Raw genomic sequence first — 12,997 nt, 5'->3', positions numbered from 1 at the left:
ATAAGCTTATGCCTGCCATATTTCGCCACTTTTTAGCACAGCCAGTAAACTTGCTCAAAGAAAGCGGTTTCCACTTTTTGTACTGTATCTCCTCAGTGGGAGGCTGGTTACACTGGCTTTGCAATGTGAAGTTGGAATAGGTTTCAACCACACATTATACTGTATAAGTTATGGTGGCAAAGAAGGGACCTGCCACCGTACTGCAGATAAACATGCCACTTGTCCGCTCATTCACGTCAGACAGGTCTGCAACACTGTCTTTCCCCATCATCTCTCAGCATACAGTGATTCCACTGCAGCCAGGGATTCTGGGTAATGGCATGCAAAATGAGCCCACTGTTTTTATTTGCTGTACACAGTATGGTGGATGGTGTCACTTTTTTACCCACCATAAAACTAATATAATGTCTAGTAAAGAGGGAAATAGAACTGTGTTTTTTTTTTGAGTAATTATATCAGTAGATATTTTAAATGAAAATGGGAAGCGACAGACAGAGCACAGCATGTGTAAGGTGAAGCAAACGTTTGTATGGATCATGTTATTTGCGCTTCTTACTTGTGATGCTGAGCAAGAGCTCACCGTCACCTCGGACCGGGCAGGTTGAGTAAACGCAACTCTGTTCCATTAAACCGACGCAATCTTTGATACGTCTCATTATATTTTTACTCCCAGAAACCCCTCCCCAACCTGCTCCAAAACCACTTTCCAAATCGCCAAAGACACAATGGAGCAGAACTGACACAAAGTAACTCGATACATTGAGTCTGTGCACAGATGTAGCAGACGTTCTTACACCCATTATATGAATGCGTTGCCACTAACGCTTTATTACACCACGTTTTACCACAAGGGCCATTGAAAACATCGGTAACACGCGCGTTATCTTAACGCCAGGTATAAATATGCGCACCATTTTGACGCAGATTCCACACTTTTTCGATGCACATATGCAAATTATTTTAGTACATACCATTTCGATCTTTGCATCCTGGGAATCACTGCGGCTCAAACACTTAACACCGGTTTGTGCCAATATAGCTGTATAAAGACATTAAGAAATTAGCAGGGAAAAAAGAGATTAGTACATAGATGCACACACAAGCAATATATTGTGTGGTTTTCTTGTGCCATTTGTGATGCTGAGTACATATAGACCTTGTTGACAAGTTTGAGTCAAAACAGTGCAATTTACTTCCTTTTAGGAGCAGTGCTCCAAATTTGCTCCACTTGTGCCACACAAAAATGACATATAATTGTATAGTGCAAAGTTTCAAGCTTTACACTTCGAGGACCACTGGATTACAAAACCGCAAATATTACTAATGTCCCCATTGTAAATCACTTTACAACTCCTGGTCAAAGTAATGGGAAGAATGAAACGTATTCGTAAATAATGTCATAAATTTCATTAAAATATTGATAGCACCCTTAATTAGATTAACTGTGTTCATTTCCATGCATATTTCAAGTCGTCATAAAACTCTTTCTTGTTCTATATCTTTGCAGATGATATCCAAATTGCCATTCCAATAATGAAACCAACTTTCGATAAAGTTCAACTAGCTGGACATACCTTACCACCGGGTTTCCCAGCTCCCTTTCTGTTTGCTGATGGACTGTCATCGGTAGAAACTCTTCTAACCAACATTCAGGTAACATAGATTTTGCATTAGTTACAGAGTACCTGGATTAGAATATTACATTTAAATTGTGTGCAACTAGTTATGTTAAAATGTAACTTTGTATATGTCCACTTTCCCCAGCAATTTGTTCTGAAAAAATATACTAAAAGACAAAACCAACTCATGACATTGGTGTTAAAAGGTAACAAAAAGTCATTTTGGGAAGAATAGGCATGGATACTGTACATGGGGAATCAGGGAATTATTTTCCCTGTATGAGGTTGGAACAACGTTATAAAACTTAAGTTTACAAAATAATAATTAAGAAAATCATTTATGGCCAGTGTTTAAATTCCCAACATAACAATAACGCATGAGTGGGTAAATAAATATGTTTTTCCTATTGGGTTTAATAATAAATTAAGATTTGTTGTTTGTAACTGGGTCCTATACTACTGGTTCACAAATCCCTCCCTTGTTAAACCACACTGTACTCAGGTTTAAGTGCTATCAACAATCTTGCCTTTACCAACTAGCACCTTGTAATGAATTAGGAATTTTTTTGTTGTTCTTTTATCGTAGCCGTTTCTGTGATTGCATAATCAGGAAATATTTTCTTTGCAGACTATTTATTAAATGAATGTTGTGTAATTTCTGGTTATACAACATTTCAAATAGTGTTTTTCTAAAAACAAACCCCCCCCCCCCCCACCACCTTATTTAGATTGTCCAGTTAGTGGCCCAATAAATATAACTTATATATAACGCACATACCTGAATGCCCTCCTACTGTCTCTGTACGTTCTCCCCACCAATTAGATTGTAAGCTCCCCGGAGCAGGGACTCCTCTTCCGAAATGTTACTTTTATGTCTGAAGCACTTCTTCCCATGATCTGTTATTTGTATTATTTGTTATCTATATGATTGTCACGTGTATTACTAATGTGAAGCGCTATGTACACTAATGGTGCTATATAAATAAAGACATACATACATACATACATACATGGTAAGAGTTGTATCTATAAAACATTGTACAGTTGCTTATTTCCCCAACAATGAACAGGAACTGTAGACTATTTTACGTTTTCTATCAAAAATAAGAATCCGTAAGTAGGAACATTTTGAGAAGTATATAATTCATCCTGAGTTATTACCTATGCAACAAATCTGAGCTAAGCACTGTGTACTGTGATATGTTATTCTATTTACCAAACATGAATATAATACACAGATGAAATGTAATACCATTGGTGTTGTTTCATTTGAATGCCTATATATTTTATGAAATGCAACATTGATTCTTTTCATGTCGTATTTTGCTCAGTTTAAAATGTAACAAGAAAATTGCATGGATTTTTGTTAGACCCTATAAATCTTAATAACTTCGAGTATTACATGTCAAACAGCTGGTCCTGTATTTGTTCAGTGATTTACAAGCTGCAGTGATATAAAGAGAAAAGTGAAATGTTCACATTAAATTCAACAGTCTTATTTTTTTTAGAATTTAGATTTTTTTTAATAAGTAACCCCTCTTTAAATATGCTGTGTCTGTAGTGTGTAGTAACCCTATTGAAGGTGATGGACTACTCAGCCAGGGAGATAGCATGTTTTTGTTAATAAGCTGCACCCTATTGTAGTTAAAGGAACATGCATCAAGCAAGCGTGATATTTTCATGTAACCCACCAGTAACTTATTATCCAAACATGTTTTCATTGTACAAATTTCATGCACCGTACAGTGAATTTACCCCAGCCTTGATGTCAATGCGTCAACTGAAAAAGATGGAAACGTGACCACAAGTGTGATACATTTCATTCTTATAAATGGGTTAAAGCTGCAGACCAAGCAATATTCTATATGTGCTTTTTTTTTTTTTTTTAAATAAATCAGTTCTGTTCTATGGAAAAAATACTTGTACATTTTTAATGTATTATAATGTAACAAGCCTTTTTTGTTTCTATAGCAACCATTTACAAATTCACAGATTCTGAGTCAATACTCCTCTGCAGTCATTTAGTGAACCCCTGAGCCGAATCTTCGCCGATTGATCGGCAACCTAGCTAATTACTTATCATTGTGTGGATTGTATTGATGAACATATTAAAGGGGAAAAATATATATTAAAAAAAAACGGCAGCTTGGACTGCGGCTTTAAGTAATTTCTCCAAATCCTTCCAATTTCTTCAAATAAGGTAAATATATTTCCCATCCCACTGGCTAACACACAGGACTAAACTGGGAAATAATATCTTGATACATGGTCATTCTCTGGTTTATAAAAGACACGGTTTAAAAGGATTTTAGAACAAAAACAGCCACGTTTGTCGCTTAGAGCAGCTATCTCCATTACTATTTGTTTTTTTTAGCTTACATTTCTTGTACAGGATGGAAACTTGGGGGCAGCTGGAATGAAACCCTCCTGGTTTCCAAGGTTCTTACCGCTGAAGTTACAGTAGCGTTTAAATCTCCCACTATGGGAAATGTAACCGGTGGGACGGTCATTTACATCCGCTGTAAAAAAACAGTAATGCCGGCAACTTTGTTGATATTATCTTGGGATTTGGGGGGTCACTGAAGCTGAAAGTAACATGGTTAAACCCCAGAGGGGTGTTTGTTAGAGGGTGTTTCTGCTTTAATAATGATCACCACTGAGAATAATATAGGCCAATTAGCTCTGTTATGGTGGAATATGAAATATCTTGCACATAGATCATGGGCCATATTTACTAAGCAATCCTATGCCATAAAGACACCTTCTGGTGCTGGAAGATACCTTTCGGCCTACTCTGTGGAATGGGCTAGAAGGTGTCTTCCCGTTGTCAGAACGTACTGTATGGCATTACCCTGCTTCGTAAATATTGCCCCAAACTGTTACCTACCTTTGCTTATCGACCGCCAACGGTTATTACAAACCATGTAGTTGATTGATAGAGCTAATTAAAGATTAGCAGGTGATTTTGTTCTTGCAATTTTTGTTTTCTTTTTAAAATAGGTTTTAAGCAGGGTGTCTCCGGAGCTGAACCCCATTAATTTCAGCTTAGGGGACCCCCTGGTTCCGGCGATACAGACCTCAGTAGGGGATGCCAGTAGCCGCTCCACTCAGCTAGCAGGGTTCACGTAATGGCCGCTCTTCAACGCTCCCGCACCCTGCGGGCCAATAAGAAGCTGTGATGTCATCAGGTTCGGCTTCCTCTTGGCCCACATGACCAGGGGCTATGAACTTTGCCGAGATACCCGCACCCCCTTCGGAGGTCTGTATCTCGGGAATCAGGAGCGGAAAGGAATGGGGTTCAGCTCCGGAGACCCCCTGCTTCAAACCGATGTTAAAAAATACATAATGGGCATGAATTGCTCCTTTAAAAGATGCATTTCAAGTCAACATTTAGTACATACAGTACGCGACATTTTCCAGGCCAGCACAGGTTAAAGCCGCATTTGCCAGTCCCGTGCACCCTCTGTTCTTGATCATTACAGCATACAGTACTACAGCAGTGCTTTATGGGAACGTAACTCCTGCAGTTTAACGACCATTGGAGCGAGTGAAACCGGCTCACACGATAGAACTAGAACCACCTTTGTGTTTGTTAATCAAATGCTACCATCCTGGATTTGGGAACATCAGGGTCTCATTCATAGTGATGCCTTCCACATAGAACTAGATAAAGAGACCGCATTTGAGAAAACAAGATGCAATACAGTATACTATTTTGTTTTGTTCAGAGGCTCAAAGTTGACATTTCTGTAATGTATAAAACACCTTCTGGTTTAGTTACGGCACAGGAAATGTAATACGATTGAATGAATATTTCCCTTGTTGTCCCTTATATCACAAGCAGCCAGAGTATGTGACCAGCTCTTTCTGTCATCCCAGGGCCTTCTCAAAGTGGCGGTGGATAATGCCAGAGTTCAAGAGAAACAAATACAGCAAGAAAAAAAAGAACTGAAAATGGAACTTTGCCGGGAGAGGGAACTCCGAGAAAACCTGGAGAGGCAGCTGACCTCCGAGTTACAGAGCCGGGGTATGCATGGGTCACAGGGACAATGCTTTTATCACACACGTTTAAACAACTTGGCTGCAAAATGTTAAGTAGGAAGCATTATGAGGCAGATCACCTAAATGGTGGCATGGATATCAAGGGTAGCCAAATCCTGTCCTACAGAGCTGCCAACAGGTCAGGTTTTCAGGATATCCATCCTTCAGCACAGAGTGGCTCAATCGGTCTTCGACTGAGCCACCTGTGCTTAAGCAGGGACTGATTGAGCCACCTTTACTGAAGCAGGGACTGATTGAGCCACCTGTGCTGAACCAGGGATATTGTGAAAACCTGACCTGTTGGTAGCTCTGGAGGACTTCAGTTGACTACCCCTGGATTACACCATGTGTTATAGTACCCACCAAAGGATGTTATGTGGTTGTATCTGTATTTAAGAATAGTCTGTGTTATGGCAGCTATAAGATGCCATATGGCTCCGATACACATCTTATGGCTAAGGCATGGTATGGATTTTCTTATGTAAACGAGCTCATCATGGAAGATTTTATATCCAAGTCATATTAACATAAGTGTTACCCCTATAATTGCAACATTAAACACCGTCTGTATGGTCTGCTCTCTCTAGAAAGTTTGGTCAAAACAGCTATGATCAAAATATGACTAGTAACCGTGTTAAAAGCCAACGCCTTTAGCTCACATTAGGGGACCCCAGAGAGCCATATGGGGGTAGCCCTTAACATCTGCATACACGAAGAATCCTCTCATTAGGAATGGGTATAGTGACCCCAACTTTGCAATTTAGGAGCCTAAAATTCAGGTTTCCAATCTTTACTTATGGCTGCTGGTTAGTGCCTGCACACAGAGACAGAGGGTGGTTATTCATTAAACGGCAATCGAGATGATTAGAGCACTATTGCATGGAAAGTCGCGTGACATGTGACAGTGCCCAGATCAGCTCTATCTGCAGGTTAATGAATAACGCCTAGAGTCTTCCACAGTATGTTATCCGAAAGGTATCCTCCGGGGGGAGTAACCCAGTCTGGAGTGTCATCATTTATACGAACAGCTGTACAAGTACTTGTAAGGCCTGCAATGGAAGTGGTCAGGGCACTGATACACCCAACTTCACAGCAGGGGTGGCCAACTCAAGTCCTCAAGGGCCACCATCAGGTCAGATTTTGAGGATATCCCTGCTTCAGCATTGGTGGCTCAGTCAATGACTGTGCCACCTGTGCTGAAGCAGGTATACCCTTAAAACCTGACCTTTTGGTGGCCCTTGAGTTTGCCACTATTGTCCTACAGTGACTTCCATTTTCTTCCGAGAAAGGGTTAATGGTGATGTCATTAGCACTTAGTTGCTGTAGGCCTTGATGTTGGTGTCACAGGATTAACCAGGATTAAAGCATTTACTTTACAAATCCATCAACATCACATTGCTATGAGTTACTGTCTCATATGGGATGTGCCTGGTGACATTAAACGGTTACTGTCCCATCTGTGTGTTATAACTTGTGCCTTCCTTGCTTCGTCCCATCTGGGCGCTCTGACTTCCAGTCCTGATGTTTGGCATAAACACAAGTTGGAATTAGCAGTGAATCTCAGCTTCCCTGTCCTTCAGACTTAATGTATCGTTGCATTAGAGATACAGTATATAGCACGTGTTGTTGTACAACCAATAGGAACAGCAACAAAATGATAATAATATAGATGCAGCTGTTCATATTTTGGGTAAACCAGGAAATATAAACACCACTTCTAGTACATATGCATTTCCCAGACAGGTCTGCAACCCTGCTTTTCCCTGTTATCTCTTAGCACACGCTGTTTCCACTGCAGCCAGGGATTCTGGGTAATGACATTCAAATGAGCACTCGCAGTGTGTCCCTGTTTACTTCTAATCCACTTTAACACGGACCCCTATAAGCGTATGCCTGCCGAATTACACAGCTTTTCAGCACAGCCTGTGTTTAAGAAGTGCAGAGCCAATAACCCTACTCACAGACAGCTCTTTCCACTTTTTGGATCTCATCAATGTGAGGTTGGTCGCTGGCTTCGCAATATGAAGCTGGTAAGTGGGTATAAATCAGGGTCACTCAGGAGAAATTATTATTTTGAAATTTAGGGCCAGATTTAATCTAGTGCAAAGTGGCTGATTGTGCCGCTATCGGATATACAGTACTGTGACCTGCTACTAAGGTCAATGGCAGTTTTCAGAGTGATGAGCCACTGGGACAGTATTGAATCAGCCCTTAGTAACGCAATGTGCTAGGAAGTCCCAGAGCTGCAATCTTCCAAGCTTCCAATAACCCTTAGAGCCTCACATAATCATTATGTATCACTATTTAACCAAAAGGGAAGCTGTTCCATAGAGAAAGAAACATCCTATTGGCCATTTAGGCTACTAGGGCAATAGCACTCGTGGTGTCCGTTAATGCAAAGCTTCCTGTGCCTTTATTCTTCAGACGTCCCTTCGGCTTGTCATCAGTAAAGAATAAATCACAACCTGGGCTGTTGGAGGGGGGGAGGACCCCAATATACCTCTTAACGGTGTGCACATGTGTATAACGAGTTATTCTCAGGACAGTCTAATAAAGATATCAAAGATAGTAAATGTTAAAATAAAGAGCATATATAAAATAATAAAATCTGTATTGTGGTAGGGGGACACATAGAATATGCAGAGGTGATAAACAGACTGGTCTGTCTGTATAGAAGGAGTAGTATAGCTAACTGGCAGTCCTATGCTTTAGTTTAAACATTCTCTGTCTACAAAGCCTAGTCGTGTGGGTAAGGCTGGCTACTGTGCCCAAAGCTTAGCCTGTCTGACTGCTGCCATGCAAACACTTCTTCATTCCCATCACCTGTGTCATCACTTCCAATGTCATCATTAAGGAACCTTAAGGAAACTGTGAGTGACAGTCATCAAGTGCTGCAATGTATTTAATGTTAAAGGAATACCTTATGAGTGATCATATATTGGGGATCCCATCATCACCAGGCATTGAATATAAGGAACAATAATGTTTATTAAAATGTAACTACAGTATAATACAGAAATGAACAAGTGCTACACATTAGTGTATAAACAGGACAGCACTCGCAAGATTACCTACAGTATTGCTGGGGTTTAAATTACTAAAAAGGATTTTGCAATGGAAAAGAGGGATAAATATCTTTCCCATATTAAACGTTGCTGTTCTGTAAAACATACGTTGTAGAACACGCCGCCCGCCCCCATATATATTGTAAACAAGATGTATTTACATTTGTAGGATGTTTTTCAATCTTCTTTTTACAATGTATACCATTTATATGTGAAAAAGGCTATAAAAATCTTACATCTCTATCACATAAACCATTGGGTAACGGAAAAATATAAAATTTACTGTGCTTTGGCAGACTCCATTCTTTCTGTCTTATTTGAAAATTAAGAGGATTTAAATAGTTTCATTTTAATCTTTAAACCTTTCAGATTGGTTAGTTATAGAGTTCCTCACACTCTCACATTTTTATCCGTTTGAATATATCATCAAGGAGCTGTAAAACAGGTTTCTGTACTTAATTAATACACCATACATGTGGCAATATGAAATATATCATTAGAGAGTACATAGATTTAATCAACAGAACATTACTCACACTTAAACACACAGAGAGAAAAAATACATCCACTTTCTGTTGAACCTCTAGAAATTGATATCAAATAAAAATATGTAATTTGTGAGTTGCAAAATCTGGCACAGTGAACCAAACGTGGATATATGCTCAAACTGCTATACCAGGGACTGCCAACTCCAGTCCTCAACAACAGGTCAGGTTTTAAAGATATCCCTGCTTCAGCGCAGGTGGCTCAATCAGTGGCTCAGTCAAAGACTGCACCATCTGTGCTGAAGCAAGCTCCATCAGTGGTTCAGTCTTCGACTGAGCCACCTGTGCTGAAGCAGGGATATCCTTCAAACCTGTCCTGTTGGTAGCCCTTGAGGAATGGAGTTGGCCACCGCTGCTCTATACAATGACCGTGTTCATACTGCATCTCACGATGGAGGTAGCGATAATATAGTTTTCATATTATATTAATCACAAATCCCTAATCCATACAATTTGCAATATCAATTTGGCACAGGGAAGGAGATTAACCCGTTGTGTGCCCTATAGACGTACTATAGCTACTACGTCAGGGTGTCTGGCAGTCCTGGGGCATCTACATCATACTGTCCCCGCTCGTCTCGCTAGGGGAGATCGCGCTCTGCGTTCATGTATAGCGCAGAACGCCATCAGCGAGGAAGTGCAATAGATGGCGGAGGACTTCTCCTCTTCTATTCTGTCATTGGCGATGACGCAGTCACGTGATCGCGAGCACTCAAGGGGCCTTAGCACTCAAAGGGTTAAGGGGTAAGGGGTTAATTTCATGTAGTCAGAAGCAGCCCTTAGGGCCGTTTTTTGGGGGCAATAATCCCCATTGATGTTAATAGAGATTTGGGGCGAAATTGGCCCAAATGGCCGCTTCGGAATATGTATATAGAACGACCTCCAAAGTTACTTGCCCAAGTTCACATGGAGAGATCAATAGGATTCAAACTGGTTTCACACGTTTCAGTAACATTTATGGCTGGTTCTGTATAGGAAGTAATGCGCATTCTCTATGTGAACTGTTCTATTTTGGGTTAACTTTCACTGTGCCAGGTATGCTGCAAGAACTTAAATTATGTCAATTACGTTACACAGTAATGTGAGAGAGAGTGTGAGCGAGTGAGAGCAAGCGAGTGAGAGAAGAAAGCGCGCATGTGTGCGAGAGCGCTCTTGTGTGCGAGAGCGAGAGTGTGTGAGTTTCTGTAGCAAAGAGCGACAGAACTTGCTGAATTGTAACCTCTGCAGAAATGACAACTCTGAGAAGTTGCCCTATTTGTTATTACTCACAATATGCATATTATCCATGGGGACAGTTTCTCAAAGTCTGCTTGTTGGAAAACTGGGGCAATACTGCTGCAGAGAAACAGCACCAGATTTAGCCCTAGAAAACAGTGCGTGACTTCCGTTCGGATTCTTTTCTTTGAGCTGGTGTTTCTGCGCAGCTTCTGCTTTCCGGCATATGTATGTTTCTCATCGTGTTGGCTTTATATGTAAATCTGTCAGACGTTTCTCATTTATAGGTGAAGCCAGAACAATGTGAACATTTTATCACCTTAGTGCGTAAGTTTTATGTCGATTTATGAGATTGGTGAGATATAATACAGTTTTTTCCTAGTTATTAGTCATAACCTTTCACATGTTTTTTTTTTTAACTTCGCATATTAAATGCGGTCCATTTGAAATGGATAATAGTAACACCGTTGATATCAGCCAGCTATTACTTGCTGGAAACGATGATAGAATCTGCTTGCAGCAAAACGAGGAGCTGGCTTCCCACTTACACTGTATATCTCGGAGTGAAAAGGATTGTAGAGTGATAAAAATCCATTCTGGGAAAAGATCGCACAGAGAATAGTGCTGACCGGAACCCTTGTCATTTTGCACATTTCAGCAACAATTCAAAAGCGCTTGAAGAAAGAGAAAAAGGCCAAGAGAAAACTGCAGGACGCCCTGGAGTTTGAGTCTAAACGAAGGGAGCAAGTTGAGCAGGCACTTAAACAAGCCACATCAGGAGAAGGTCTTCGGATGTTAAATGGTAACATGGTCATCTAAACGGGGTCTTTTAATACTATTGCTGATGGCATGAGTGGGTTGGCACAGAAAACAGTCAATTGCTAGGGTTGAAATCCAGACTGTGGTCATGTTGGTTTGGAATACGTTGCTAGTCCACTTATGTACACAGGAAGGGTGGTGAACAAAGATGCTGCAGAGAATAAGCTTTCAGTGGGCTCACGGAATCCATGTATTGTTTACCAAGTTCTGGGCACCATAGTTGGATGTAGCACTGGCATTCTGCAAGGAAACTAAAGCCCCAAATGATAGCGGAAACTTATAAAAGAAGAGTTTAAACAAGAGGGGTCTTCGGACATTCCTGATGCCATTATTTAGTACAAATATTAAACCTACTGTACTGTAGAATCACGACGAGCTTCCTCTAGATCAGATTAGGTTTTAAGGATATCCCTGTTGACTGAGCTATCTGTGCTGAAGCAGGGATATCCTGAAAACCTTTCCTGTTGGTGGCCCTTGAGATCTGGAGTTGGCCACTTGCTCTAGATCTTACCTTTTTTCTTATATACATCAGCTAGTGAAAAATATGATAATATATATCTTTCTTATTAAAGGAGCAATTCATGCACTTTTTTAATTATTACTTTTTTCCCATATAGATTTGAAGCTGGGGGTCTCCAGAACTGAACCCCGCTAATGTCAGCTCTGTGGCCCTCTTTCTTCCCTAGACACAGTCCTCCAAAGGGGTGCCGCTATCTCGGCAAAGGTTAAAGCGCCCACATCACGAGGGCCAATAGGAAGCAGCACCTGCCGATGTCATGGCTTCCTATTGGCCCGCAGCTCGCGGGGGCTTTAAAAATCCGCCATTACGTGAACCCTGCTAGACGAACAGAGTGGATACTGGCACCCCCTACGGAGGTCTGTATTTCCAGAAGCAGGGAGTCCCCAGAGCTGAAATTAACAGGGTTCAGCTCCAGAGACCCCTTGCTCCAATCCCATGTAAAAAAATAATAAATAAAAATGCCAGCTTGGCTTGCCTCTTTAAGCTCAGCATGGTGCATAGCACTGTATGTCACCCTAGTTACCCTAGTGTGGCAGTAAACATCTAACATCGTATAGTGACCCATAAAGCTTCTGAGAAATAGAACATTCAGCTCAGCTACTGTAGATCTATAGTAATAGAAATACTCTTGCTAATGTCAACACAGTACGAGGGATGTAATACTGTACATTACCAATATGGCCCAGTATTGCTTCACACTAACAATGTTACACTAAACAAACCAGTGTATTAAAAACAAAGAGCATCGAGCTATTTTCTGAATGTTTTGAATACCAGTTTAAAGAATGGAGGAATCTGTTTGATGCCTTTCAGATGCTTGCATCCCAGAGATGGAAACAGAACACAACGGAAGCCAACATGACAGCGCACCCATGCAAGGTACAGTATTCGGCAGAAACCTTCGATTTGTGCCGTCCCACAAGAATGCAGAGCATTGTTTTTCCATCTAGCTCTGGGATTAGATCCGCTTTCTTTAAAGCCTCGGGAATTGCACTTGTCAACTTCTCTTTTATTGCATTATGCGTTTTACAGAAAACACACTGGACACAACATAAAACTCAATAATTTACTGATTTGTAGATGATAGAATTGCGCCTGGGCATTTAAATCACATCTGGCTGGGGTATTGTCAGATCGCGTAATGTACCTTTCTGACCTTTCGCACACACGAAA

General features: G+C 40.7%; 1 protein-coding gene across 10 annotated transcripts in view; it reads left to right on the top strand.

The window, feature by feature from the left end:
- Positions 1-12,997, top strand: part of DACH2 (dachshund family transcription factor 2) — a 395,863-nt gene that overhangs the window by 361,265 nt on the left and 21,601 nt on the right. For all 10 annotated transcript variants that reach the window (XM_075572852.1, XM_075572849.1, XM_075572851.1 and 7 more), the window contains 4 exons: positions 1,508-1,653; positions 5,499-5,646; positions 11,144-11,287; positions 12,638-12,703. In XM_075572852.1, the coding sequence (XP_075428967.1) occupies positions 1,508-1,653; positions 5,499-5,646; positions 11,144-11,287; positions 12,638-12,703 (504 nt within the window). The remainder of the gene's footprint in view (positions 1-1,507; positions 1,654-5,498; positions 5,647-11,143; positions 11,288-12,637; positions 12,704-12,997) is intronic.

Source organism: Ascaphus truei, chromosome 16 (genome assembly GCF_040206685.1).
Source record: "Ascaphus truei isolate aAscTru1 chromosome 16, aAscTru1.hap1, whole genome shotgun sequence".
Taxonomy (NCBI): domain Eukaryota; kingdom Metazoa; phylum Chordata; class Amphibia; order Anura; family Ascaphidae; genus Ascaphus; species Ascaphus truei.
The sequence above is the reverse complement of the archived record's forward strand: the minus strand, read 5'-3'. Positions and strand labels throughout refer to the sequence as shown.